Genomic DNA, 27,386 nt, shown 5'->3' on the forward strand with positions numbered 1-27,386 from the left:
ACGGCATCTATCGGAACGATTCTTCGCGAAAAACTTAACGTGTATTCCCAGCACAAGAGGCGCTCACAATCTAATCCCTACCATAGTCATCTGTCCATCATAGTTTAGGGCCAATTTTAGGGGGAAACCAATGAACTTATCTGCATGTGTTTGGGATGTGGAAGGAAAGCGGTTTCAATTCACTTTTTCTCTTAGGAGATAATTTTTATTTTCCGTTTTAAAATAACTTTTCAACACTCTGCAATTGAAAAAGTCCCAAAAAGTAGGGGGAAAAAGTCCTGTCAAAATTATTCTGTTATTATATTTCTTTTTTAATTTTTTTTTTTTTTGCTTTCCGGTGGCTTAAAAGGCACTTCATTGATAAGGTGTGAAAATATAATTTAGGAGAAAACTTAGGAGAAAAAGTGGTATCAGCAATAGTTATGTAAGCTGATCTCTACTGAACTGCACAAGTGTTGTACTGGCCGACTTATGACAAATGCCAGTCCAGCTACCCACCCATATGGAGGAATTCCCTGCTGCCAAACCATTTGTAGGATAAATACATGGTAGCAGGGCCGGGCCGAGGCATAGGCTGAGAGGCTCCAGCCTCAGGGCGCAGTGTAGGAGGGGGCGCACAATTCATTCAGCTGTCATTCCTAATTGTGTATGAAGCAGAAAGAAATAAGAAAAACGGATACATAGCAGTGACTGCAAACCAGATAACTAGATATTAAGGTGTTGGGGAGGTTGTGGGCCTTGTGGCACCTCTTAGTCTAATAGCAATCAGTGTTTGATGGCTCGGGTGGCAGGGATGGAGGGGCGCACTTTGGTGTCTCAGCCTTGGGTGCTGGAGGACCTTGTCCCAGCTCTGCATGGTAGAATATTAGAATAATGAATTAGGACCTTAGGCACAAATTATATATTAATGTGATTTGTCATAAATGGCTTTGCCGATTTGCTACCATCCCGGGACATGTTTAATCACCGTTCCATACCCAACCTGGAGCCAAGCCAGAGCAGCATTTGTATTTGCTGAGTTAAGTCAATTTTCTAGTGTTGGAAGCACATGTGTCTTGGCGTTGGCAGTGTACTGCGGTTTATAGCCCTGTCCAATGTTGATGTTCGACGTGGAACAGAGGTTTGGAATGTGCTTTCTGAATTCTACAGCTTCTGTGATCTTGGCTGAAAGATCTATTTGATGTCATCATCTGAGGCTATTTTGATGATAATATATACATAGTATGTACATTTTATGTTTCCAGTTGCGGAAAGAGGCCCATGCAGCTCTCGGTTTGCCCAGAAGGAAATAAAATAGCCTATTAAGAAATGTAAATGGTTTTTTATTAGGTCATGCAGTTATTTTCTGGAAACCACAGTACAAGAGCCCTGTACTATGCCGTCTGATCTCACCACTCCTTCCATAGCTGCTATAAGGGGCAGGTCAGCAGACTAGGATTTAGAGTTACTCTGCGGTTGTACGTGACCCACCAGCGAAGTGAATTGAGCTTAAAGGGAACCTTAAGGGCCCATTCACACTTGAGCGGGAATCGCGCGATTTCCCGCTCAAGGCAAACCGCTAGCGGTTTTTTAAAAACCGCTGCAGCATGTAACACATGGCAGTGTTCTCACTGCCGCGTTTGCGGTTAGCGATAACCACAAACGTGTTACATGCAGCGGTTTGCCGGCGATTAGCGTTTAGCGATCGCGATTAGCATGCATAGCACCGCTAATCGCGATCGCGCCAAAACCACCGCGTGTCCAGTGATTTTTTTTTTCGCGTTAATCGCGGGAAAGTCACTCCCACAAAACTTTGCGATTTTTAGATGTGAACGGGGCCTAACTGAGGGGGATATGGATGTTTCTTTTTAAACAATACCAGTTGCTTGGCAATCCTGCTGATCTGTTTGGCTGCAGTAGTGTCTGACTCGCACACCTGAAACAAGCATGCAGCTAATCCAGTCTGACTTCAGTCAGAGCACCTGATCTGCATGCTTGTATAGGGGCTGTGGCTAAAAGTATTAGAGACACAGGATCAGCAGGAGAGTCGGGGAACTGGTATTATTTTAAAATGAAACATCCATATCCTTCTCAGTTTAGGTTTCCTTTAAAGAGGAACTGAAGTGATAATAACATAATGAATAAAATTGCTTATTTTTTACCATATTCCTTTATAGTCACAGTCAGTGTTCGCCCGTTGTAAAACCTTTCCTCTCCCTGATTTACATTTTGAGATTTAACACTAGTGCTGACCTCTTTAGTTCTGCCAGGCATTCTGGGAGATCTGTGATCTTTTCTGCTGGCTTTAGAACTCTCAGTAAATGAACATTCCGCAGAAATCACTTGCCAGTACTAAAGATGTGATACATTTTAGAACGTAAATCAGGCAGAGGAAAGATTTTACAATGGGCAAAACGAAATCATTTATAAATGAATATTGTAAAAAATAAGCAATCTTCTTCATTATGTTATTTTGACGACAGTTCCTCTTTAAGGTTGTGCTCATAGCTGCTGGGAGGTGTATTAAGCCAACAACCCATTAAAAAAACATGTTCCCTCTCCTCTCAGTTATGCTGTTTTCCTTGCCAATGATAGATCGGCTATAAAGCTCACTTGGCTCACAGGCGTTTCGCTTTCCATTCCTCAGCGCTCAGCCCTGGAAGTGCTCTGGGATAGAATGAAAAGGCAAGTTGCCTGATAATTGCTTCCCGAGAAAAGCGGCGTGCTAAAATCTGTGTGAGATCTGTGGGGAGGATCCCTGCGGCACGAAGCCAAACACAGGAGGAGAGCTGAACATCACAAATGGCCTTGGCTTCTTCATATCCATGTGACGGATGGGAGCCGGGAAGATGTGTAGCAGGGGACAGATGGATGGTTATAGAAAGATGCAGAGGACTTTAAAGAGGAACCGTAACGACATACAGTAGAATGCAGTAAATTATTCAAGATACTCACTTTTTTACGTTAACATGGTTTCAGCATCACAAACACTTCCTATAGCTAGATATTGCTTTATATTGTAGATATTGCTGTATATTGTTGTATACCCCGCCCTCCCGCTGAGGCATAGCCTGGGTTTTTTATTATACTTAATTCTCCCACCAGAGCATTCTGGGAGACAAGAGATTTTTTTCTACTGATGCTTGGAAAGTGTACTGGGTAAGGGCTCCGCCTCAGATACAGGAGACCAGGGTTCAGATCTGAGCTCTTCCTGTTCAGTAAGCCAACACCTATTCAGTAACGAGTCCTTGGGCAAGACTCCCTAACACTGCTATTGCCTACTGAGCGCACCATAGTGGCTGCAGCTCTAGCGCTTGGGTCCGCCAGCAGAAAAGTGCAATATAAATGTTCCTTGTCTTGTTTAGAACTCTCAGTAAATGAACATTCTGTAGGGATTACTTGCCAATACTTAAGATGTTGCTGTCTGTGCTAAATTTTGGAATATGAATCAGTGAGAAAATTTCCACAGTCCATTTAGCTTTTATAATTAAACTCACAATCAGTGGGGCACGTACATTATTACTTACTAAACTATCTATCTTTTTGTTCTTGCCAAGAAGTTTAATTAAAATTCTTCTGCCTATGGTCAGCCACTTGAAGCGAACACTGCTTTATTTCATTGAATAATCAGCTTATTCTACAGATATTCTCCTGAAGGATGTGATTGGCTCAGGTGATTGACTTGTAATGCTGATCATACAGGTGGCGATTTTTTCCTGCTGATATGATCACTTCAATTGAATCAAGCGGTGATCCATTGCCACCATTTAGTATTAGCACTATTTTCTAGGGATCATGGGAAGTGTAGTCCTGCGTCCTCAGGCAGTTGGTGCAGGAAGCTGCATCCACCTCACGCAGTAGTCCTTTTGCTAGGATAGTGCAGTGAGGATAACATAATGAGGCCACCAGGGTATTCAAAACTATTGCTAAGTATCTATAAGGTTTACGAGGTACATTTTCAAGTTGACCTAAGCAAAAGAGGGCCAGTGTACAGGAGTTTTTGTAGGAACTTGGACTTACTCTTTAAAACTGCCCTGTAGATAGTTGTAGATGGTTGTAGAATTTACATTAAATGAAGACTGTGGTTGCTGATGTAGTTTTCTGTTATTCTTGTATCTTGCAGGTAGCAGTGAAGGTGATAGACAAGAAGAAAGCTAAGAAGGACACCTATGTCACCAAGAACCTGCGGAGGGAAGGTCAGATTCAGCAGATGATCCGACACCCCAACATCACGCAGCTGCTAGATATCTTGGAGACGGAGAACAGCTACTACCTGGTGATGGAGCTCTGCTGCGGTGGGAACCTCATGCATAAGATCTACGAGAAGAAAAGACTAGAGGAGCACGAGGCCCGGAAATACATCCGACAGCTGATTCAGGCGGTGGAACACCTGCACCGTGCTGGCGTCGTGCACAGGTGAGAACAGGCACTGTTCTGCTACTGCTTGGCTTATTTTCCATGATGCATTACACGCAGAGATCACGTGATCAGCAATATGATCATGTGTCTCTTTTACTTACCGGTTTGGAAAAGACACATAATCAGATGATTTCAGCAAGCCAATCAGTCTTACAAATCCATCATGTACCACCTCTGCTTCCTGTTTTCTCCTGCAATCACAAACTGATTGTTTAGTGCCATAGTCTTTGATGTGCTAGGTATAAAATAAGAATATTGGATTAAACACCATCTATATTTTACAGCCACCATTTCATTTATGCCCAGTTTCATCTACTGTATGAGCTTTGATGGCTGACTCTTGCTCCTGCCCTTAGACAAAAGGAGGAGAGCTCAAAGGCGAGGCAACTATACAGTAAATGTCTTTTGACTGAGCCAACTTTAGTTTATTTTCTAAGCCTAGTTATGAATACTGGTAGTTCTCTTTAAAATAGTATTATAGGATGTCTCAAACTGGATTGGACCTTGTATTTGTAAATTATTTACCGCTCATTTATTTATTGTACTTAAAGTGTACCTGAGACATTACAAACACAAGAATATATACTGACCTACGGCTTCCTCCAGCCCCATGTAGTACCTGAGCTTCCTCGGTGTGTGTCTGGTCCCATCCATTCTATCTCAGTCCGCTCCGGTAAAGTCCCGACTACCAGGGCTGACAGCGGCAGAATGGAACGGCCCGGGTGGCCGTGGACTACAGGGGGCTGGAGGAAGCCCCAGGTAAGTATAAATCTTTGTGTTTGTAACACCTCAGGTTTACTTTCAGCACTTATTGGCTTTCGAAGTTCATCACTTGGTCGTTTGCTGTCCAACTCATTTACGTTTTTGAAGCTAGGGAATAAATAGTATAATTTTGAGGATACAGAGAATGCTTGATTGATGTTTAACATTTTGGAGTACATAACCTTTGAAGGACCAAGAGTTCCAAAAGTATTTAAAAGTACATTCAGATCCTATTGGTAACTGGAGTGAAGCTTAGCGTCAAGTTGGGAAAGTCAGGGACCTCTTAGCTTTCAAGATAAACAAAAAGTCATGGTTATCACCGAATTTGGCAAGACCGCAAGATGACTTGACTCTAACTTGTGGTAATGGCTGCACACTGTCTCTTGGCTGCTATCACAAACAAAGCTTTGCTGGGCCATGACGAGTCTCTGAAGCCTGATGACAACCTGCTACCAAGCGCATGCCACTTCCTTGACCAGTGTATTGCTGCCTGCATGAAGTGTGGAGGCGTGGCATAGGCAGGAGTGGACATCAGGAGGGAGGCAGGTGCTTAGCTAGACTTCTGACCTAAGAAGAAAGTAAAATTTGAGAATCCATTGAATAGGGCCCTACTAATACAGGGTTGGTAAAGCTGCATAGCAAGAAGCCTTACCATCTGTTAATCTTACAGCAACCCACTATAATGCCTGGTACACACCATGCAATTTCCTGCCAGACCAAGGGTCGAATCGATAATTTCCAACAGGTTTGATCTCTGATCATTTTTCTGATTAACTTTCTGATCACTTCTATACAAAATCGTTTAGGAAAACGATGGAAATCAGATGGACCTTTCGAGAGATTATCAATTCAACCTGTCAGTCTGACAGGAAATGTACATGGTGTGTACCAGGCTTTAGATAGCTGCTGCCATATCCTGGGCTGTGGAGTCAGGGCTCGTTTCCACTAGTGCGGCGTGCGTCTCGTAGACGCACGCCGGCACTGAGCGGGTGGGCGGGATCGCAGGCGATTCCCATCAGCCGTGCCATGCACGGCTATGGGAATCGCAGCCTCCGCCGCGAATTCTGTGGGGGTTTCCGGCCGAATCGCTACTGCAAGCGATTCGGCCGGCGGCGCCGTTGTCCCCTATGGCAGAGTTTCCCCGCGCGATTTGCCTGCGGGGAAACTCTGCGGATTCGCGGCCGTTTCCGCGAGAGTGGAAACGGGCCCTCAGAGTTGAGGAGTTGGAGCAATTTTTGGTTACCTGGAGTCAGAGTCAGTGGTTTCATAATCTGAGGAGTTGGATAATTTGTGTACCAACCACAGCCATGGTAAGTATTGGACTAAGGTGACTAAACAAAAAGATAAACCATATATCACAAAGGATCAGGCATAGCTGAAACTTGGTCTCAAGTTCTGTGCTGCAATTTCTTGTTAATGAGCTGCAGTTAAGCCGGGAGTCTCAGCTTGGCTGCAAGTACAAACATCTCTGAAAAGGGTAATTGCTATTATTAGACCTTACAAAAGCAAGAGGTGTAAAAATAGATGACAAAAACACATGGCGGATAATTGCCGGCCTATTAGAGCCCTTCCTGGGTATTCTGTACTCTTTTTAAACGTGTTTATGCGTTTCAGTTCCCGTGGTAGGAAAAAAAATTCTTTTTTTCGAGGATAAAAAAAGGCTACTTGTTTACGACAGCTGCCTTCAAAATGGCGCGGGGCAATTTTCCCCGTGAATGGCGTGCCTTTTAGATTTCTGTGAATGAACGTGTGACTCACACCTATTGTTAGCGGGAGTATCTCAAGTTTGTACGAAGATTCCATTATTCATAATTTTCTGCTGGAAAATAAGGTTTCAGCGGCGTGAAAGACGAGCGCTGTGAACACAACAGAGGAGAAGTCACGACTAGACAAGGATTTACCTGGCTTCTCACTGAAGCCAGGGAGGGTATAAATAGGAGAATGGATAAAGGAGCAAAATACTATTTCGGGAATGGGAAGCGCTCCAGCCGCTCTCAACGCACCGTGCGGATTTGAGCAGAAGCAGCCCAGACTGAATGAGAGGTCACGGACCTCAATTTGCTGTTCGGCTGAGATGAGTGCAATTTTTTATCAGCTGTGTAATTGCTGTCAGAGCTGTTCTGCTGAAATAACACTATAAACCGCTCGGTGGTCTGTAGTGTGGCAGGAATATCCATTACGGTCACAGTTTGGGGGGGGGGATAGATTTTCTTTCTGTATGGTTAGTTATTCTTGTTAGGGTTGTGTCACACAGGGGATCACTAGCAGAGATCTGTATCTGCTACACCTCTCTCTTGTAATTTTCTATAGTGCTCGGTTCCCAGATATGGAGTGGCTGCTGTAGCAGGCTAGGCTACAGTCTGAAGCTTAGTTGGCTATTCATTTCAGGGCTTGTGAATCTGAAATCTCCTCTGGTAAGGAATGGATAAACCCTCCAGACATGTAGCGGTTAAAGTGCATGTGTATTTATACTGTGTGCTTAAAGGGAACCCGAGGTGAGAGGGACATGGAGGCTGACATGTTTATTTATTTTTAAATCGTGCACATTTCCTGACTGTCCTGCTGATCCTTGGCCTCTAATACTTTAAACAAGCGTGCGGATCAGATGTCTATGACAGATCTGACGGGATTAGCTGCATACTTGTTTCAAGTGTGTGATTTAGACCCTACTGCACAGAAAGATCAGCAGGACAGCAAGGCAACTGGTATGGTTTAAAAGGAAATAAATGTCATCTTCCATAGGTCTCACACCTCAGGTTCCTTTTAAAATGGGGCCTTGTTTAGTACTGCAATAGAACTGCATTATTTATTTGACCACTATTTAGATACATTTTTGGAAACGACTGTAAAAGACAGTGATTATCGTTCTTGTAGTCTGATCGGTCCTGGCGCTGTTAGTTGTTCCAATCGAGCAATAACAAATGGTCGCTCAATTCCATCAAGTACTCAGGTGTGGCTAGTTACGCACTTCTGGGCCCTCATTTTAGCGCTCCCACTAATGGTCTGATTGGCAGACCGTCATTGTCCCGTCACTGGATTAAAACGTGCTCCGTTCGTCACTAACCGTTTGTGATCGTGTGTTTTATAACCTTGTCTATCGAGTGTGAGTAGGGAGCTAAAAAGTGCTATGAGGACTCTTCAAGTGTGCTGTTATGTCCTAAAGGCTCATACACATATCCAACAATTCCGCCCAGTTGTCATCTGATTTTGGTCTGTTGGACGATAATTTGGTCTGTTGGACAATAATTAGATGAGCAACTGATAACAAGCGGTTTTCCCGGTCCAACTGGTGGATCAACTCACACGACTGTTGGGCTGATAATGCAGTTGGCCTTGTGTGTACAATTCGTTTGAACGTTGTGCGCTTTTTTTGAATGCGGCCATATTATGCTGTCTGTCATTGCACTTTGCGCGCAGTATGCAGATGATTTGTTCAGTTGGTTGGCGTGCAGAAAATACAAATCGTGCAGTTGCGTTGTTGGTCAGGTCGTGTAATTGGTCGCGCACTTTGTTGAAGTGTGTATGAGCCTTTAGACCACGGCCCGTGAGCCAAATCTGGCCCTCAGAGCCATTAAGTTTGGCCCCTGGGTGGTTTCCCCACTTTGCATCATGTTTGGCCCACTCTAGATCACCAGGGAGGCTATATTGGAGGTGAATCCCTAAAACACCAAGGAAGCCATATGGAAGGTAGGGGGAAAGCACTAAACACTAGGGAACTGTTAACTGGAGGGTGGGTGCCATTAGACACCAAAGAACTGTATATGGGAGGGAGGGAGGACCATTAGACACCAGGGGACTGCATAGGGGAGGGAGGAGGACTACTAGACACCAGGGAACTGTATAGGGGAGGGAGAAGGACCACTAGACACTAGGGAACTGTATAGAGAAGGGAGGACCACTAGACACCAGGGGACTGCATAGGGGAGGGAGGAGGGCCACTAGACACCAGGGAACTGTATAGGGGAGGGAGGAGGACCACTAGACACTAGGGAACTGTATAGGGGAGGGAGGATCACTAGACACCAGGGAACTGTATAGGGGAAGGAGGAGGACCACTAGACAGTGGGGAACTATATTGGAGTTGGAGGGGAAGCCAATAGACACCAGGGAACTTTATAAGGGATGAAAGTGGCCAGTAGACATTGGGGTCGGCCAGCAACTAGGTCCCAATGTTTAATTTCAGCCCACTTTGTATCTGAGTTTGACACCTTAAACATTGCAACTATCCACTACGCAGATAACGTAAAGTAGTTACTAGTGGGGAGAAGGTAACAGACATGTTTGATTGTATTTATCATTTTTTAGTTTTTCTGTATTTGTAGCGCTGATGATTGGTCACCCCTGTCATTAGCCAATCAGATCCTGTTGCCCCACTAATGACTGGTAATCTCTATTACATAACCTCTTTAGGGGTCAGTGCTCCTCACCCTCATTAATTGTTGTCTTTCCCCTGCAGAGACCTGAAGATTGAAAATCTCTTGCTGGATGAGAACAACAACATCAAGCTCATCGGTATGCAAATTCTTTAATGAGACTCGCAGTTAGCATTTCATTCCACAGTTTAGGCTTGGTGGGGGGAGGTGAAGACCAACAGCAGCAGCAGAGCATGTCCCTCAGTGGGCCTGGCTGTCTCCATTGTGTTCTGTTGCACTGATTGTTCTCCACAAAACGCCACTGCTGACTCTGCAATCTTGTCTACCCATGGGAATATGTCCAGAAGAGTAACAAAACAAAACCGTGTTTAAAGGACAGCTGAAGTGAGAAGAATATGGAGGCTGCCATATTTATTTCCTTTTAAACAATACCAGTTGCCTGGCAGCCCTGCTGATCTATTTGGCTGCAGTAATATTTGAATAACACCAGGAACAAGCATGCTGCTGAATTTTGGATCTGACAATAATGTCAGAAATACCTTATCTGCTGCATGCTTGTTCAGGATCTATGGCTAAAAGTAGAGGCAGAGGATCAACAGGGCTGCCAGGCAATTGGTATTGCTTAAAAAGAATTGAATATGGCAGCCTCCATATCCTTCTCACTTCAGTTGTGCTTTAAAGGAGGCTGCCATATTTATTTGCTTTTAAGGCTGGTTTCACAGTGGGACGTTACAGGCGCACGTTAGAGCAGCCTGTAACGCAGCCCACCGCACAGTAATGAAAAATCAATGGGGCTGTTCACAGTGCGGACGTTGCGTTACATTGTAACGCTGCGTCACAAGACAACGTACTGCATGCAGTACTTTGGACGCGGCTGAGCCGCGTTAGACTGCTTGCACATGCTCAGTAATGTTGTGGAGGAGCGGAGAGCGGCCAGGCACATGGCTAATTAATATGCACTGCACGTTATGACGTGCAGTGTTTACTTCCTGGAGCAGCCGCTCTGTGCGGCGATTGGCCGGCGGGACCACGTGATGCCGCATGCGCACAAGAGTGCGCATCACGGCATCACTGACGCCAGAGTGAGCTGCACAACGCGGCTCACTCTGACGTCCAGATCCAGCACCACCAGGCGTTGAGTTAGGGGGACGTTATGCGACCTTAACGCCCCCTCTAACGCAACGTCCTGGTGTGAAATTAGCCTAAACAATACTAGTTACTTGGCTGCAGGCAGCAGATCAGATGCCCATGGCCTTATTGGCAGATCTTACAAAAGATGCAAGTGAGAAACTCCTAAAGCCGTGCCAAAGAGAACATATTATTTTTAGTATTTATATAGCGCCGACACCTTCCGCAGTGCTGGACACAATATGTATAGTCTTACTAACTGTCCCTTTCTTGGGAAGGGGGGGGGGGGGACTCGCAATGTAATCTCTACAAAATAAATAATTTTTAGTTGTTTGCATCAGTTTATACAATAGTGTAACATGAAATAACAAAAACAAATATATAATACCAAAAAAAACAGTACAGTACATGAGGACAAGTTTGCATGCTTGAGATGTTTGTAACTTGAGTGTTTGTAAGACTTTTTTCTCATGTGTACAATACTGTATATTTCATTTGTCCAGCCTTTCTGAATGAGGGTTTTGTGTTTTCAGATTTTGGGCTCAGTAACTGCGCCGGGATCTTGGGCTACACTGACCCGTTCAGCACCCAGTGCGGCAGTCCAGCCTACGCTGCCCCAGAGCTCCTCGCAAGGAAGAAATACGGGCCTAAAGTGGACGTGTGGTCTATGTAAGTATATTTTCTTCCCCTAATACTGTGTTACGTTATTAACCTGTGCACTAATAGCAGCTAGTGTAATAGCTCTTAACACAATGTTTTATAACAGAAGGGAGATTTTTGTAAAAAGTGTATGTAGCATAAAGTGCTTTGGAGTGATGACATCACTGAAATACCACTTTTACATGGTTCATAACACTATAGCTGATCCTGTAGATAACTGGGTCCCTGGTTCGAATCCCAGCCAAGGCACAATCTGTAATGCTGGGTACACACGGTACGATTTTCCGTGCGATTTTCCGACCCAATCGTTTTTTCCGCTCGATTCTGCACTAGATTCTGCGCTCAATTCACTTATCTTCGCTAGTTTTTCTTATCTTTTTCCATTCACTTCTATGAGAAATCGAGCGCAGAATCGATCGGGAGTAATATCGGATATGAGGGATTTTATCAATCTGATCCATCTATCGCACTGAAAATCGTACCGTGTGTACCCAGCAGAAGGAGTTTGTATGTTATCCCTGTATCGTCTGGGGTTTCCTCCGGGTACTCTGGTTTCCTCCCACGTCCCAAAAACATACAGATAATTTAATTGTCTTCTCCCCCTAAATTAGCCCTAGACTAGGATGGAATTATGACTATGGTAGGAAGTAGATTGTCAGGGACAGTTAGTGACTAGACTATGTGCTGTGTAAAACACTATGAAAGATGATGGATATATATATAGTAGATCCAAACTTCATAATAGGGATTTCTGGACACTGTGATGCAGCTACATAGAATACAAGTTGTCTCACCAATTTTATTATCGTGTCTTGGACCCTGATCCACTCTGGACGCAACAAAAGCATCAAGTTATGGCCTTGAGAAAATGAAATCCTGGCTCATTGGATTATCCCAGGCTGGCCCCCACTATGGGGAGAGATAAGGAAAGGCACTTTGTATCATAACACTGCTTACATGGCCATTCCTGTACACACAGCCAGACACACCGAGACATTGAGGAATGCAGATAAACAGTCTTCAGCAAGAGTAGCTGACCTTTTACATGTGCAGATGTCCTGCACCAAAAGTTAACACTCTGCTCTGACTTGCAGAGCTCAGATTAATGAGTAGGCCAGCTCAGCAACTTGCCATATGGCTGAACAAGCAGGGGGCTTCTGCATAAGCAAATGGTTCTGTGTCCAACACTAATAGCCTCCCGCAGACAGTTGATTGTCCCCAGATCTGGCCATTTATAATTGGACCAGGTGACAGTCTGTTGGCTATAAAAGCATTGACTGCACAGCACCCAACCTACTAGGGAAATAGTGATTAGCCCTGCAGATTTTTTTCCCCACTGTATGAAGCAAGGTTGGACTAGACCCTGTGCTGAAGTAAACCTGGCACTTCCTTCACCTAAATCAACTAACAACTACATCCCGGGCTCTGGCCACACAGTTAATTTGCCCAAGGGGGCATTTTTGTTGGGCTTTAGGGTACCTGAACACTGGCATGGGGTATACTTAGAGTGTACGGACACTTTCTCAGATTGTTCTACCACCGCATTCCTTTTCCGGGGCTAACAGAGTATATATGAGAAAACAAAATCACCTGTAGATCATTTTATTCTGGGTTTTGAAAAATTTCTTGATCTTAGCAGAGAACAGAAAACATCTATGTGGGAGTGTACTTTCCTCTTCCACTTCTATTTTCTGCAGGATCCTGTAATCTTATCACAAGCACAGTAGAGAAGAAACAAAGGCCTCATAAACACCTTTAATCCCTGTGGCCCTGCAGAGATTAGGACTCTGCAAACGTGTCACTAGCCTACAGGCTAGTGGTGCATTCTGGTGCTATGGAGGCGTGGAGGAGTGACGCACAACAAAGCATCTTGCTGCTGGATGTGTTCAGGCATCAGAGGTCGCTAAAAATCTACTATGCTGGATGTTTAGGTGATGTCGGGGGTCTTCCATACACATGCCATAGACTCATCCAAGGCGGTTTTTATAGTTTAATGTAGTGTGTCCATAACTTAAAGAGAAAACATGACCAGGGATTGAACTTCATCCCAATCAGTAGTGGATACCCCCTTTCCCATGAGAAATCTTTTCTCAAACGGATCATCAGGGGGCTTTGTATGGCTTATATTGTGGTGAAACCCCTTCCACAGTGTGATGTCAGGCCCATGGTTCTGACATCACACTGTGGGAGCCTTGTTACATTGTGGGAAATAACAGCTGTTTACAGCTGTTTCCAACGGCCAAAAAAGCAAGAAGCATCTCCTTCCACTGACATCACCTGCCCGCAGTAAAAATGTCACCATGTGATAAATATCAGAATGTAAATCAGGGAGAGGAAAGATTTTTACAATGGGCAAACACTGACTAAATCAGTTATACATAATTATTGTGAAAATGAAGCACTTTTGTTCATTACATTATTTTCACTGGAGTTCCTCTTTAAGACAGCCGTTAATTCAAATACAACACTTGAAGGTGAAGTTGGCAGGGCATCTCTCTAATTGTCTGCCTCCAGCACATGTGAATCGGGAGTTGTAAAGCCAGCCTTCTAAGTTATTACTAGCAGGAATTTATATAATAACTTATTATTGCCTTTTATATTGGGTTATTATTGCCTTTTAACAGGCTGTTGGTATGGGCAATTAAAATAGGTGTCTGTTAACTGTGAACAGTCACCTCCTAAGAACACGGTGCTGGCTGGCTGGATGCTATGGCAACCACATGAAGTGGGAAGAAAAAAAAGTCTAAAACTTTTACTCTATACCACTTGTGATTAAAAGAGGTGAGAACAGCTGGCATCAAGTGAGGATAAATAGATAAAATAATAGCAACATCTTGCTGTCCGTAAAAGCAAACAGTCTGCCTTCCTTCTCCCTGTGATAAGCCTCTGGGGCAGAATTATCAAGATCAATGCAGAAAAAACTGGAGCAGCAGAACAACCAATCAAAATCCTTGTTTCCTCACACAGCTGAAACCTGATTTTTATTATTTTTTTTTTTTACAAAACTTTATTTTGCTCATAGTTAATTTAACAATGCTCTACTAATATTAATTGCATATAAAAACAAGGTGTGAGCTGGGGATCTGAAGGATCTGTTGGTTACAAGTAAAGCTGGCCACTAACGGTCCAATTTCTAGCGAAAAATCATTCGAGCGATCAAATTCTGATCGGATTGGTTGTAAATAATCTCCATTGGTGGACTCAATCGATTATGAACGAGTGAAAAAAATGTCGCCCGAATGAATTTTCGTCGAATGAACATTTGGATTTTCTTGGTGGTCGTGATAGATAGGAAGCAAAGATTGGTTAGTTGATGGTGTAGTGAACGATTTTTCGTCCGATCAGAATTTCTGATCGCTCGAACGATTTTTCGCTAGAAATTGGACCGTTAGTGGCCACCTTAATGTGCTGCGTTCAGTGTTATTGCAGGCTTCTTATTTTTCTTTTTTTTCTTCTCTTTTATGAAGTGGAGTGAACATGTATGCCATGCTGACTGGCACCTTGCCCTTCACGGTGGAGCCCTTCAGTTTGAGAGCTCTCTATCAGAAGATGGTGGACAAGACTATGAACCCGCTCCCTTCTCACCTCTCTCCTGGTAAGTAGCACGGCCTCCCTAAACCTGGTCACAGGCCGGACCTTTGCAGTTCACACATTGCTGCTGGTGTGTACAGGGCTGGATTTACCATAAGGCACTGTAGGCACATGCCTACAGGCGCCTGATGATAGAATGGTGGCTCATTCCTCTTCTCGAGTGCCTCCCTCCTTTCTTATGCAGAGTTCCAAGTGGAGTATAAATGAGAGGTTACTCACCTGGCTCTCTGCATTCCACTGACTAGCTCTCCCTTCACTTGGGGGCACCTCTAGCTACTTCGTATTAGGTAGCCAAAGGTATACTCAGTGTTAAGGGACACCTGTGGCTACCTACACTGGGCAGAGGAGGTAAGGAAGAAGTGACAGTGGGGGCCGGCCAGCACATTTGCGATGTGGTTCAGAAGGGGTTTGTAGGTGTGTGGAGGGCGACGTTTAGGGTGCCAGAACATCTGTGCCTATAGGCTCCTGTGATGTTATTCCGGGCCTGGGTGTGTATGACAGTATTTATATCATGATGAACACAAACTAATATTCTCAAATATCCAACAGCCCTGGAAGAGAGCGTAAATAAACCAATCAAATCCAACAGCAGTGCTTAAAGAACACATGAGGTGAGAGTGATATGGAGGCTGCCATATTTATTTCCAGATTGCCTGGCTGTCCTGCTGATCCTCTGCCTCTAATATTTTTAGCCATAGACCCTGAACAAGCATGCAGATCAGATGTCTCTGATTGAAGTCTAACCAGATTAGGCACATACTCAGGTGTGTGATTCAGACACTACTGCAGCCAAAGAGATCAGCAGGACTACCAGGCAACTGGTAAATATGGTCGTCACCAGATGACTTTCACGTCAGGCTTCCTTTAACAGCTGGTGAAAGACTCGGTGATTGTTTATTTCCAATTGGTCTATGCAAGAATACACTTCCAATTCTTGGACTGAGTCGTTTGGACTGTTCATTGGATCAGAAGTGAATATTGGCCCATGTGTGCTAGACTAAAAATGAACTTCAAATTTTGGATAGGATCTTCTAGAGTAGCGTAACCTTCCCATTTATTTGCATTTTACATACTTTGCTTTTGATTTTTGTAGAAAGTCAGTCCTATTACTCTGCATTTTAAGTGCGTTTCTGATTTTGCACTCTGATAAGTTAAGTGGGTTGATCAGATTAAATGCTGTAGAAACCTAAAGGAATTATCTTTGTTGAATACAAACGCCTCAATGGTGTTGTTTTCATTCTCCGTTAGCTGCTGCAAATTTTCTCCGCTCCCTGCTGGAGCCCGACCCCCTGAAGAGGCCCAACATCCAGCAAGCACTGGCCAGTCGCTGGCTTAATGACAACCATCACGGCAAAGGCTTGCATACATACACCTATCCAAACAGGTGAGTTTAGAAAACACGTCTACCTAATGAATCTGCCTCTTTGTGTTTTATAGTGTCAAATTGCTGCATTTTCATGATTACGCTGTGTATATTTTCTATTCATTATATCCAGTATTAAAAAATGCCCTTCTAGCCTAGTTAAAAAGATGGGATGCAGTCTAAAAATAACATACAATATAAGCTTGTAAGCTTTAAATAACTCCAACTATTGCCATAAGATGGGTATACTATCCGCTTTACACCAGCACACACCTATCATGTGACATTGGTTAGAGTTCCTCTTTAATATATAAAATTATGTAATGGATCTTGCCTCCTTGCAGCCTTCCAATGACTGCACAGCTCTTGGTTGCAGGCTGCAGGAGCCGCACAAGCTTGCTAGTACTCGGGCAGTGAAGAGGTGACAACCACACTGAGTCACATCTGACCACTGCCGTGTTGCCATAGTGCGTCAGATGCTGTCACACACATGTCTGCTTTAGCAAATGGGAGGCTGAACTGCCCGTCAAGCATGCAGTTCAGCTCCCCATGTGAAGGAGGCCTCAGAGTTTCTGGTGTGTAGTAGAACTCATGAGGAAGCAGAAGACCAATTTGATCAGGTGGTAGATTTGTTAGGCTCTGATTAGATGCTTACACAATTCTGTTCCCTGAACACGCTAAAACAGGAAGGAGGTATAAATCTTTTACCTGGACAGACTGATCATGTGCATCTTCATTTTTTTTCCCTCCAAGCTGTACTCTATCTTTATTGACGGTCAAACAAGAAGACCTTCATGTTACTTCCACATTACAATTTAATGGTAGGGTAGTGATTACAACGCACGTGAAAGAACAATGAACAATGATGCAGATCGCTCTCACTACAGAGACTATTCTCCCTAACAAGCCTTTGAAGGATAATTATACCTTCACATGTGATGGGGACATGAATTTGTCAGTGGACATTCTAAAGCTACATAACCACTGTAGATGTTTGTAGCAAATGTTTGTGATCATCCCTGGTGACTTTATAGCACGAGTACAAGTGTAAACTCATGACCTCTAACTTCAAGGCTAAGTTCACGCGATGGCCCTTATTCAATAAACCAATACACTTTTAGGTGATATTTTCACACTTTATCAATATAATGCCTTTTAAAGAGAACCCGAGGTGGGTTTGAAAAATCCCATTAGGACACAGAGGCAAGTGCTGTATACAATGAGCAGCCTCTGTGTCCTTACAGACTGTCTCCAGGCTCCCCCCGGGCTCTGCTGTCCCCCATAAAAAAACCCGCCAGGCTAGCAACACGCAGATTGTCTCTAGCTGGCTGTTTGCCTAAGGCTGTCAGTCACCGCCGCTCCCCCGCCTCCTCTATAGCGCGGCTCCCTGCCTGTATCCCTTCCTTCCCCGCCTCCGTAAGCTTCCTCCAATCGGCTTACGGAGGCGGTAATGGAAGGGACACAGGCGGGGAGCCGTGCTATAGAGGAGGTGAGGGAGCGGCGGTGACTGACAGCCTTAGGTAAACAGCCGGCTAGCAACAATCTGCATGTCGCTAGCCTGGAGGTTTTTTTATGGGGGATAGCAGAGCCTGGGGGGAGCCTGCAGAGGATATGCCTGAGAGAGATATGCAGGCGGACATATTTATTTCCTTTTAACTGCTTGCGAACGACAGTGATTGAAATTTACGCCCCGTTTTGATGCTGTTATTCCTACCAGGGCGTAGATTTCACCTCACCGCTGCCGCGCATTTTTGCCACTCTCGTCACCTCCACTGATCGCGTCACTCTCGGTCCGTCGCAGCTCACTCACCCTGCCGTCTCTATGACGGCAGAGCCAGGAGCCGGTTTAATTGGCTCCTGGCCCTGTGATCAATGTAAGCAACTCCCATTGGCTTACAATGATCACATGGTCAGGAGCCAATGAAAGTGGCTCCTGACCGTCTCACAGAGCTCTGCCATCATAAAGACGGCCGCGGTGCAGAAGTGAACGACTGGCCAGATAAGGGAGCCCACATGCTTCATGGGGCTGGAGGAAGCCCCAGATAAGTATAAATTCACCAATAATTCACATCTCAGGTATACTTTACCAATGTTCACAACAGCTGTTGAGCTTCTAATATCTAACATTTCATTTTGGTTGCACTATTTTATTATCAGTAGTTGAAAAATGCTCAGACAGTGTAGTGAAGACTGCAGTCGCTATCTGCTTCTGTGAAGTCCCAAGTCCCCGGACTCATTTGCAGCTGAAATATCTCATTTTATGTGATGAAACAAAAATGCCGCTTGGCCCAGCCCTTCCCAGCTGTTAATGTGGCCTGTCACCAGCCTGCTCAATGACTCTGTTTACATGTAAACAAAGCTGGCAGAGGCCACAGCTGCTCACCTGCATCACTCCATTCAATCACAGCTTGTTTATTTACTGTGTAATGGAAACAGTCATTGGATAGGAAAATCCTGGGAAGGTCTGCCACCTCCTTAATTGCTAAATAAATGATATTTATAGGGGTCCTTCACATTTTTTCTGCGCTGGCAAAGGTTTACAGCAACACTCTGTTGCAGTGGTTTACTAATAAACCAGGACTAATCCATGTCATATTTCTATAGAGGTCGGAGTCAGCAGCAGACTGTCCCTTAATAAGAAATTCCATTCTCAGTAAAGTGCTGTAAGCATAAATCAGTGGTAGACTTCATTTTATTATTAAATGTAATTTGTATTTCTATTTGAAAGACTATACCCACTGTTTTGAGATTATCATTATTTCGTATTTATATAGTGCTGGCATCTTCCATAGCGCTGCATAGAGTATATATTGTCTTGTCATTTAACTGTCCCTCAGAGGGGCTCACAATCTAATCCCTACCATAGTCATTTGTCTATGTATCGTGTAGTGTTTGTATCGTAGTCTAGGGCCAATTTAGGTCGAAGTCAATTAACTTATCTGTATGTTTTTGGGATGTGGGAGGAAACCAGAGTGCCCAGATGAAAACCCACACAGAAATGGGGAGAACATACAAACTCTGTGCAGATAGTGCCCTGGCTGGGATTCAAAGCAGGACCCAGTGCTGCAAGGCGAGAGAGCTATCCACTATGCCATCGTGCTGCCCAATGCAATGAAAACAAGTCATGACAGCAGGTTTAATTGCCCTTATTCAATTCACATTTTCTCCAAAGGACATACTTGTCAAACTCCCACCCATGGGCCAGATTTGGCCCTCAAAGCCATTAAATTTGGCCCTTAAGGGCTTTCCCCACTTTGCATTATGTTTGGCCCATTCTAGACCACCAGGGAAGCTATATTGGAGGTGAAACCCTAGAACACCAGGGAAATCATATGGGGAGGTATGGGAAAGCACTAAACACTAGGGAACTGTATAGGGGAGGGTGGGGGACACTAGACACCAGGGAACTGTATAGGGGAGGGTGGGGGACACTAGACACCAGGGAACTGTATAGGGGAGGGAGGACCACCAGGCACCATGGAATTGTATAGGGGAAGGAGGAGGACCACTAGACACCAAGGAACTGTATAGGAGCTGGAGGGGGGGGGGGGGCAATAAGACAGCAGGGAACTTTATAAGGTGGCCAATAGACTTTGAGGTCGGTCCGCAGCTATATCCAAGTTTTCAATTTCGGCCCACTTTGTATTTGAGTTTGACACCCCCTGTCCTAGGAGGTCATTTTTCATCTTCTCTTTAAAATCTCTTTTCAGCACTCTGCAATTAAAAAAGTACCAAAAGTACCAAAAAGTGGAAATGGTGCTGTCAAAATTATTCTGAGTCTTTTCTTCCTTGCCGGTGGCCTTAAAGGCAATTTATTGACAAGGTGTGAAAATATTGCCTAGGAGAAAACTGAGGAGGATTGAACAAAGGCCCATGTATTTTTTTTGTTAGGAACATTATATCATTTCATTTCAGCACGGGCAGTACGGTGGCGTAGTGGTTAGCACTCTTGCCTTGCAGTGCTGGGTCCCTGGTTCGAATCCCAGCCAGGGCACTATCTGCAAGGAGTTTGTATGTTCTCCCCGCGTCTGCGTGGGTTTCCCCGGTCACGCTGGTTTCCTCCCACATCCCAAAAACATACAGATAAAATTGCCCCCCCCCCCAAAAAAAAATAAAAAATTGGCCCTAGACTGCACTACATTATATAGACATATGACAATGGTAGGGATTAGATTGTGAGCTCCTTTGAGGGACAGTTAGTGACAAGACAATATATATATATATATATATATATATATATATATATATATATATATACTGTACAGCGCTGCGTAAGATGTCAGCGCTATGTAAATACTATATAATAATTATAACTTTTAAAAATGACTAACTAATCACCCTCTGCTTTCTGAGGTGAAGGTCCTGCCCCTACAATGTCTCCAGTGGCAGCTCAGCTGATCACATGACTCTTGTCCAAGCTATGGGGACAGCAAGTCATCCACTCGGCAGAGAGTTTACTTGGCTATCAGGAGAGCAGCTGAGGTCCTGTGAACAGAGGCAGTGTGACTGTCCCACAGAGAGCCCTGTGAGGAGGGAGTCTAGAATATCTGGTGTGGCTTACAGGGCAGGCGGGAACTGGTATTCAGGAGAAGATCAGTGTGACTGGAGAGCAGCAGGTCATGAATAGAGGAGAAGATGGCCTTAGGGTGGTAATTTAACATTATAAAGATGGATGAATTATTGACACTGGCCCTTTGTTGAAAGCTAGTCTTTGTTACACACGCCAACCAGACAAGTGAACACAGTTCAAGTGCATGCACTGTATGACTGTCTTAGCTTACAGTATAAGCCGTTGTCCCTACCCAGAGAATTATAAAGTAAAGCTTGCAAGGGAGTATGAATGTGAGCTATTTTGATATAATAGCCCTTCTACTTTTCTACCATTCTGGAATTCTGCTAAAGGAAATCTGAAGCGAGAGGGATATGGAGGCTGCCATATTTATTTATTTATTTATTTATTATTATTATTAATTGTATTTATAAAGCGCCAACATATTACGCAGCGCTGGACATTAATTTAGGTTACAGACAATATTTAGGGGTGACAAACAGCAAAATGACAATACAGGAATACAAGAAAACCAGATCACCACACAGTATGAGTACAAGGTAATGCTTAGTCGGTCACTGGATGGGAGCATGGAGATTAGGCAAGTTGGGTTCACTCAAATGCAAAGCATGGTGCACAGTAATGGAGATGCATGATCAGGTAGGACACAAAAGGAGGAGGACCCTGCCCAAAGGCTTACAATCTACAATTTGTCTCCTTTTAAACAATACCAAATGCCTGGCATCCAGCTGAGCTCTCTGGCTGCAGTATTGTCCAATTCCCACACCTGAGACAAGCATGCAGCTAATCTTGTGTGAGATTTTTGTCAGAAACAGCTGATCTGCTGCATTCAGGGTCTATGGCTTAAAGTGTAACTGTCAGGCATAAAATAAAAAAATAAGTTCTTTATTTTGATTTGGTAAACAAGTAATAAGGATGCTAACCAGGCAATCCTAAAGTTAAAATCCCTATTACTTTTCTTGTTAATAAATGATCATTCCCCAGTTTACCTGACTCTTATTTGGTACACATAAAGGAAGTTGTAGGGCATGCTGGGTTGTCCATTTTTGCTTCCTTACTTCCCCTCAGACTTAGCTAATGCCTCTTTCCCTCCTGTTTTCCCCTCCCACACCTCTGTATCTCTCTGATTGGCCAATATTTCTCATGCTTAGACAATGCACTTTCTATAATGAAGGGCGAGCAAATCAGGCAAAGGGGAATAAGGGCGGAAATTACATCAGGATTGGCTTCAAAATAGCCACAGCTAAAATCAGAAATGCTAAGAAAGATTTTCTCTTTTTTTTTTTACTGAAGAAAAATCACTAAAATCTAAATGTGGACAGTGCAATACATATGTTATGTAAGCAGAGCAAGTATTTATCTACTTATAGATATGTTGTTTTTTTCTGAGATAGTATGGCTGACAGCTCCTCTTTAAAGTATTCTAAGAAGAGGATCAGCAGGACAGCCAGGCTACTGGTATTGTTTAAAAGGAAATAAAACATGGCAGCCTCCATATACATCTAACTTCAGGTTCCCTTTAATGCCCATCTCCAACAAAAGCATAATCATTACACCCTAGATGACTATGGACTATGGTAGGGAATAGGTATTAGACCAGGCATGGGCAAACTTAGCCCTCCAGCTGTTAAGGAACTACAAGTCCCACAATGCATTGCAGGAGTCTGACAGCCCCAGTCATGACTCATAAAGGCAAATGCATTGTGGGACTTGTAGTACCGTAACAGCTGGAGGGCCGAGTTTGCCCATGCCTGTATTAGACTGTGAGCTTCACTGAGGGAAAGCTAGTGGCAAGACTATATACTCTGTAAAGCGCTGTGTACAATGTCAGTGCTATATAAATACTAAATGATAATAATAACTTTTATGCAGCATATGTACATATCCTTTGACATCCGCATCTGAAATGAATGGGCCTCCTAGTTTTCTGTACTGCTTAATGTATCTGCCTTGTGTAATTATGGTAGATGAGTGAGTTATTGGCATACAACTAGTAAATAAGGTAAATATTTTGATTCTTTCTTGCTGATTAGAATCCACCTGGAAGATCTGAGCCAAAGCGTGATCCGTCACATGTCCGAGAAGCTCGGCTACAAGCACAGTGATGTCATCAACGTCATTCTGTCCAATCGGGCTTGCCATACGCTCGCCGTGTACTACTTGCTTAACAGGAAGATGGAGCGCTACTTGATCACCATGAGGGTAGGTTTACTTGTGAGGATTTCCAGCCTCTCTCTTCTGGTGGTGGGATATGCAGTGCGATGGGGGGATGGTCAGGGCCTGCTCAGGAAGGGGATTTAGCCAGGATTACTTGCAAGTAATGATTATCACAATCACGCTGTTCTGTTATCTGCTTTTACTGCAGAATGTGCTGCGCTCTGTAATTAACATCTGTTTCCTTTCATGCCAGAAACCCGACATTAATGACAACGTGTGCCACAAGAACCAGATGCATCCATTAGAGAGATACAAGGGCAATAAGAACTCCTACGAGGTGAGAGCCCCGAACGTCACAGCGTTCCCTCCGCAGAATGCCCAGAAAAGTGTAAATGCGTCACCAATGAAGCACATTGGACATCAAAGAGCAGCTAAACACAGAGTGGAAATGCTTATTGCTGGCTGAAAGGCTTGCGATACACGTAATATCCATCTGTGCTGATCTTCAGGCCCATACACACACTGGATTAACTGCTTCCGGACGACGCTAGTTGAAATCTACACCCTGTTTGGGACCGGTTATCCCTGCCAGGGCGTAGATTTTAACTTCTCCACCGCACGCTCCTGCCAATCACGCTGCTTTCTCATTACTAAAGCCCACTCGCCCTGCTTTTATGACAACAGAGGTCCGTGAGCCGGTCAGGAGCAGATTTCAATGGCTCTTGACCTCCCGTGATCACTGGGAGCCAATGAAATCGGCTCCTGACCGCCTTACAGAGCTCTGCTGTCATAGCGACAGCAGAGCGAGTGGGCTTTAGCGATAGGTGAGGATCGTGAATGGCGATTCCGTGCAGCGAGCCGTCTGTAAGCCCCATTTTTGGTACCAGCAGTCTCTGGTCCTTAGGGGCCAGAGACTGCTGGTACACAAGTGGTTAAATCCAGATAAGGCAGCCAATAACGACAGCCTCTGCTAATAATCCAGCATGTGTACAGCAGCCCCTCACCTCAAGCGATCAGCCAGGTGGGCCAACTCAGCTGAGTGACAGCTTTGTACTTGTCCCGTCTGCACCATTCCATCGGCTCATCCGCCCCCTGCATTGCAGCAGAACGCATTGTCATCCATTCGGCTGAATACGCGTCTTGACAGCCTGAGCCCAGTGATGTTGCCTGAAGGATCAGATCCCTATCCGCATCAGGAGACATCAATCGAGTGTGTGTACAGGCCTTCACACGCAGGGGTTCATTTTATAAAGCAGGGTACATAACTACAACTACTTGACCCAATCAGTAGTTTATAGAAGCAAAGTTGTGAATAGAATGCTTGTTTCATGGGTCAGTTGTGCTTGGAACTCCAGTACAGCTTTCCTCCTTTCCTCTTTTGTTACAACTGCTGGGCAGATCAGTCAGGTGTCACCATGTGACATCCAAAGTAGGAAGCTCAATGGATGCTGGACTTCATTTCCTGAATCCTAGCATTACAGTGTAAATGATTGTTTACATGAGGAGGTGTGACTCTGTAGTTCACAGGAAGAAGGAGGAAGAGGCGATAGAGCTCTAGAGCTCATTTTTTTATTTGAAAAGTTAATTTCTAAAGTGTATACTTAGAATTTACACATTTTACCATGATGGCTTTTAGAACTTGCCTTGTTCAGCTTAAAGCTCAACACACATCATACAATCTTGGTTGTTCAATCTTACCACTTTCATGTAGTACAAGAGCTTATCCAATCAATCATTCAAGGTATTTTAAATCTGTTGGCCCTTATACTACATAGATTTGGTAAATCTGTACAACCAAGATTGTATGGTGTGTGTTGAGCTTTAGGTTTAGTTGTACTTTAAGCCCATTAAATAAAATCCAGGTGGTTTGGGGTTTCCAGGGCTTTCATCTTTGACAATGTTCTGCCCTGTGCTACTGACATGCGGCCTTTTTTCGGGAATACACCCAGACCAAAAAACAAAGATCAAAGCAGAAGAAAGGCCTTCCTCGTAAACATCACAGAAAGTAATAACAGAGCAGTGAGGAAAGTTATCCAGGCAGGACAGGAGCCAGCTCTCCATTCATTGTGTTCCTGGCCTGCTGCAGATAAGGTGGCCTCTTTGTTGACATCTAGTATTACAAGCTGGGTTATTTCGGGAGAATAGGACCCCCGACATGATCTGGATGAGCGGTTTCTTGTTGGCTCAGGATGTAATACAATAGGCGAGTGATGAAATGTGGTGTAGGCTTGGCAGATGGAACGCGTGTCAGCAGTGGTCAGAGGAGAAGCTTCCTGCTCCATGGAAAGTCAGGACAGGCCCGGAAACCCCTCCTATGGCTCAACTTTCTACAAGAATGAAAGGAGAGGATGTGCCTGGTACACACGATACCAGAACGCTGCTCCTCTCTCTGCTGTACTGAACTGTGACATCGCCACGGAATACACTGACACCGGAAACCGACTCATTCATTTACAGATACAAAAACAGACCATTCAGAAAATGGGAAATCACTACAAATACTGATCTTTTTTTAAAACTAGATTCCAGGAATAGATATAAATGTACCATCTGCTAAGTCAAGCTGAGTATGCACTTTTCATTTTCTTTAGCCAAAAGATTCTGGCTGAAATGCTAAAGTGCAGTACAGCATGTATGTACAGCAGTTGCTCCAAAACTTTCAGCTTAAAGGACACCTGAAGTGAAATGGATATGATGGCTGTAAAATGTATTTCCTTTTAAGCAGTGCACTTTGCCAGGCTGTCCTGCTGATCCTCTGCCTCGAATACTTTAAGCCATAGACCCTGAACAAGCATGCAAGTTTGACTGGATTTGCTTATATTTCAGGGGTGGGGTTTGGACATTAATGATGCATGAAAGATCAGCAGGACGCCAGGCCACTGGTATTGTTTAAAACAAAATACATATGGCAGCCTCCATATCAGTCTCACTTCAGGTGTCCTTTAATAATACAATAATACAATAACATTTCTATAGCGCTTTTCTCCCATAGGACTCAAAGCGCTTAGGCTCTCTCAGATTCAGTAATTAGTAGGATGAAGTATTCACACAACAAAAGTTATATTTCTGCAAATGCCAAACTGAACAGGTGGGTTTTCAGTCTGGATTTAAACACGTCCAGGGATGGAGCTGTCCTGATCTGTTGAGGTAAGGAGTTCCAAAACGTAGGGGCAGCATGACAGAAGGCTCTGGGACCAAAAGTTTCCAAGTGGACTCTGGGTATGACTAGATTATTAGAACCTGTTGATCTGAGAATGCGGGGATTGCTACGCAGCTGCAACATATCTTTCATGTATCCAGGGCCTAAATTATTCAGGGATTTAAATGTCAGTAGGCCGATCTTGAATAGGACCCTCCATTCTATAGGTAGCCAGTGAAGGGAGTGCAGGACTGGCGTTATGTGGCAGTGACAGGGTTGGTTGGTTAGCAGTCTGGCAGCAGTATTCTGTATCAGCTGTAGTCGGTACAGGACCTTTTTTGGAAGGCCAGTGTAGAGAGCATTGCAGTAGTCCAGTCGAGATGTGATGAAGGCGTGGACTAAGGTTGGCAGATCTTCTGGGGGTATGAGGTGCTTGATTTTTGCAATGTTCTTCAGGTGAAAATAGGATGATTTCACCACAGCAGAGATTTGAGTTCTAAAGTTTAAATCCCAATCAATTAGAACTCCCAGGCTACGCACATGATCAGAGCTGCGCAGATCCGTGCCTCCTATTCCCAGTGGTGAAGACTGCAAGTTAAGTTGTTTTGTTATCATGCTCTGCCCTCCTATCAGAAGGACTTCAGTTTTGTCTGCATTTAGTTTCAGTCCACAGATGTTAGACTAACAAGGATCTATGGCTGCCTATCATCTAAAGACCTGCCCATAGTCTCTGCAGAGCAATGGCTGCCAGCACAGTGATTTAACGCTGTCTCAGCTGACATTTTATGCTCAACCCCCAATTTCCAACAGGAAAAATGGGGTAGAGACCAACCACAGGGGCAGGAGGTAAGGAATATTTCTCCAACAGAGACCAAATTCCAATAGGAAAAATAAGGCATAGACCAACCACAGGGGCAAGAGGCAAGGAGTATTTCCCCAACAGAGACCCAAATTCCAACAGGAAAAATAGGACATAGACCAACAATAGAGGCAAGAGGTAAGGAGTATTTCCTTAACAGAGACCCAAATTCCAACAGGAAAAATAGGACATAGACCAACCAAAGGAGCAGGAGGTAAAGGAATATTTCGCCAACGGAGACCCAAACAGCTATGAAACCTAACAAAGTTTCTAACCCTTCCTCAGTTTATTCAAAATTGAAATATAATATATAAAGTTTTAGTGTTTCAGAGGACATAACAGGTGATTGTAAGAGGAGCACGCCTCACCTGCAGCAAAGCAGCGAC

General features: G+C 44.1%; 1 protein-coding gene across 3 annotated transcripts in view; it reads left to right on the forward strand.

Annotated features, from left to right (window-relative positions):
• The window catches only part of HUNK (hormonally up-regulated Neu-associated kinase), a 109,658-nt gene that overhangs the window by 73,479 nt on the left and 8,793 nt on the right, over nucleotides 1–27,386 (forward strand). For all 3 annotated transcript variants that reach the window (XM_068270484.1, XM_068270485.1, XM_068270486.1), the window contains exons 3-9: nucleotides 4,103–4,395; nucleotides 9,617–9,672; nucleotides 11,195–11,330; nucleotides 14,789–14,916; nucleotides 16,161–16,296; nucleotides 22,879–23,047; nucleotides 23,256–23,339. In XM_068270484.1, the coding sequence (XP_068126585.1) occupies nucleotides 4,103–4,395; nucleotides 9,617–9,672; nucleotides 11,195–11,330; nucleotides 14,789–14,916; nucleotides 16,161–16,296; nucleotides 22,879–23,047; nucleotides 23,256–23,339 (1,002 nt within the window). The remainder of the gene's footprint in view (nucleotides 1–4,102; nucleotides 4,396–9,616; nucleotides 9,673–11,194; nucleotides 11,331–14,788; nucleotides 14,917–16,160; nucleotides 16,297–22,878; nucleotides 23,048–23,255; nucleotides 23,340–27,386) is intronic.

The sequence above is a fragment of the Hyperolius riggenbachi genome, chromosome 2 (genome assembly GCF_040937935.1).
Source record: "Hyperolius riggenbachi isolate aHypRig1 chromosome 2, aHypRig1.pri, whole genome shotgun sequence".
Classification (NCBI taxonomy): Eukaryota; Metazoa; Chordata; class Amphibia; order Anura; family Hyperoliidae; genus Hyperolius; species Hyperolius riggenbachi.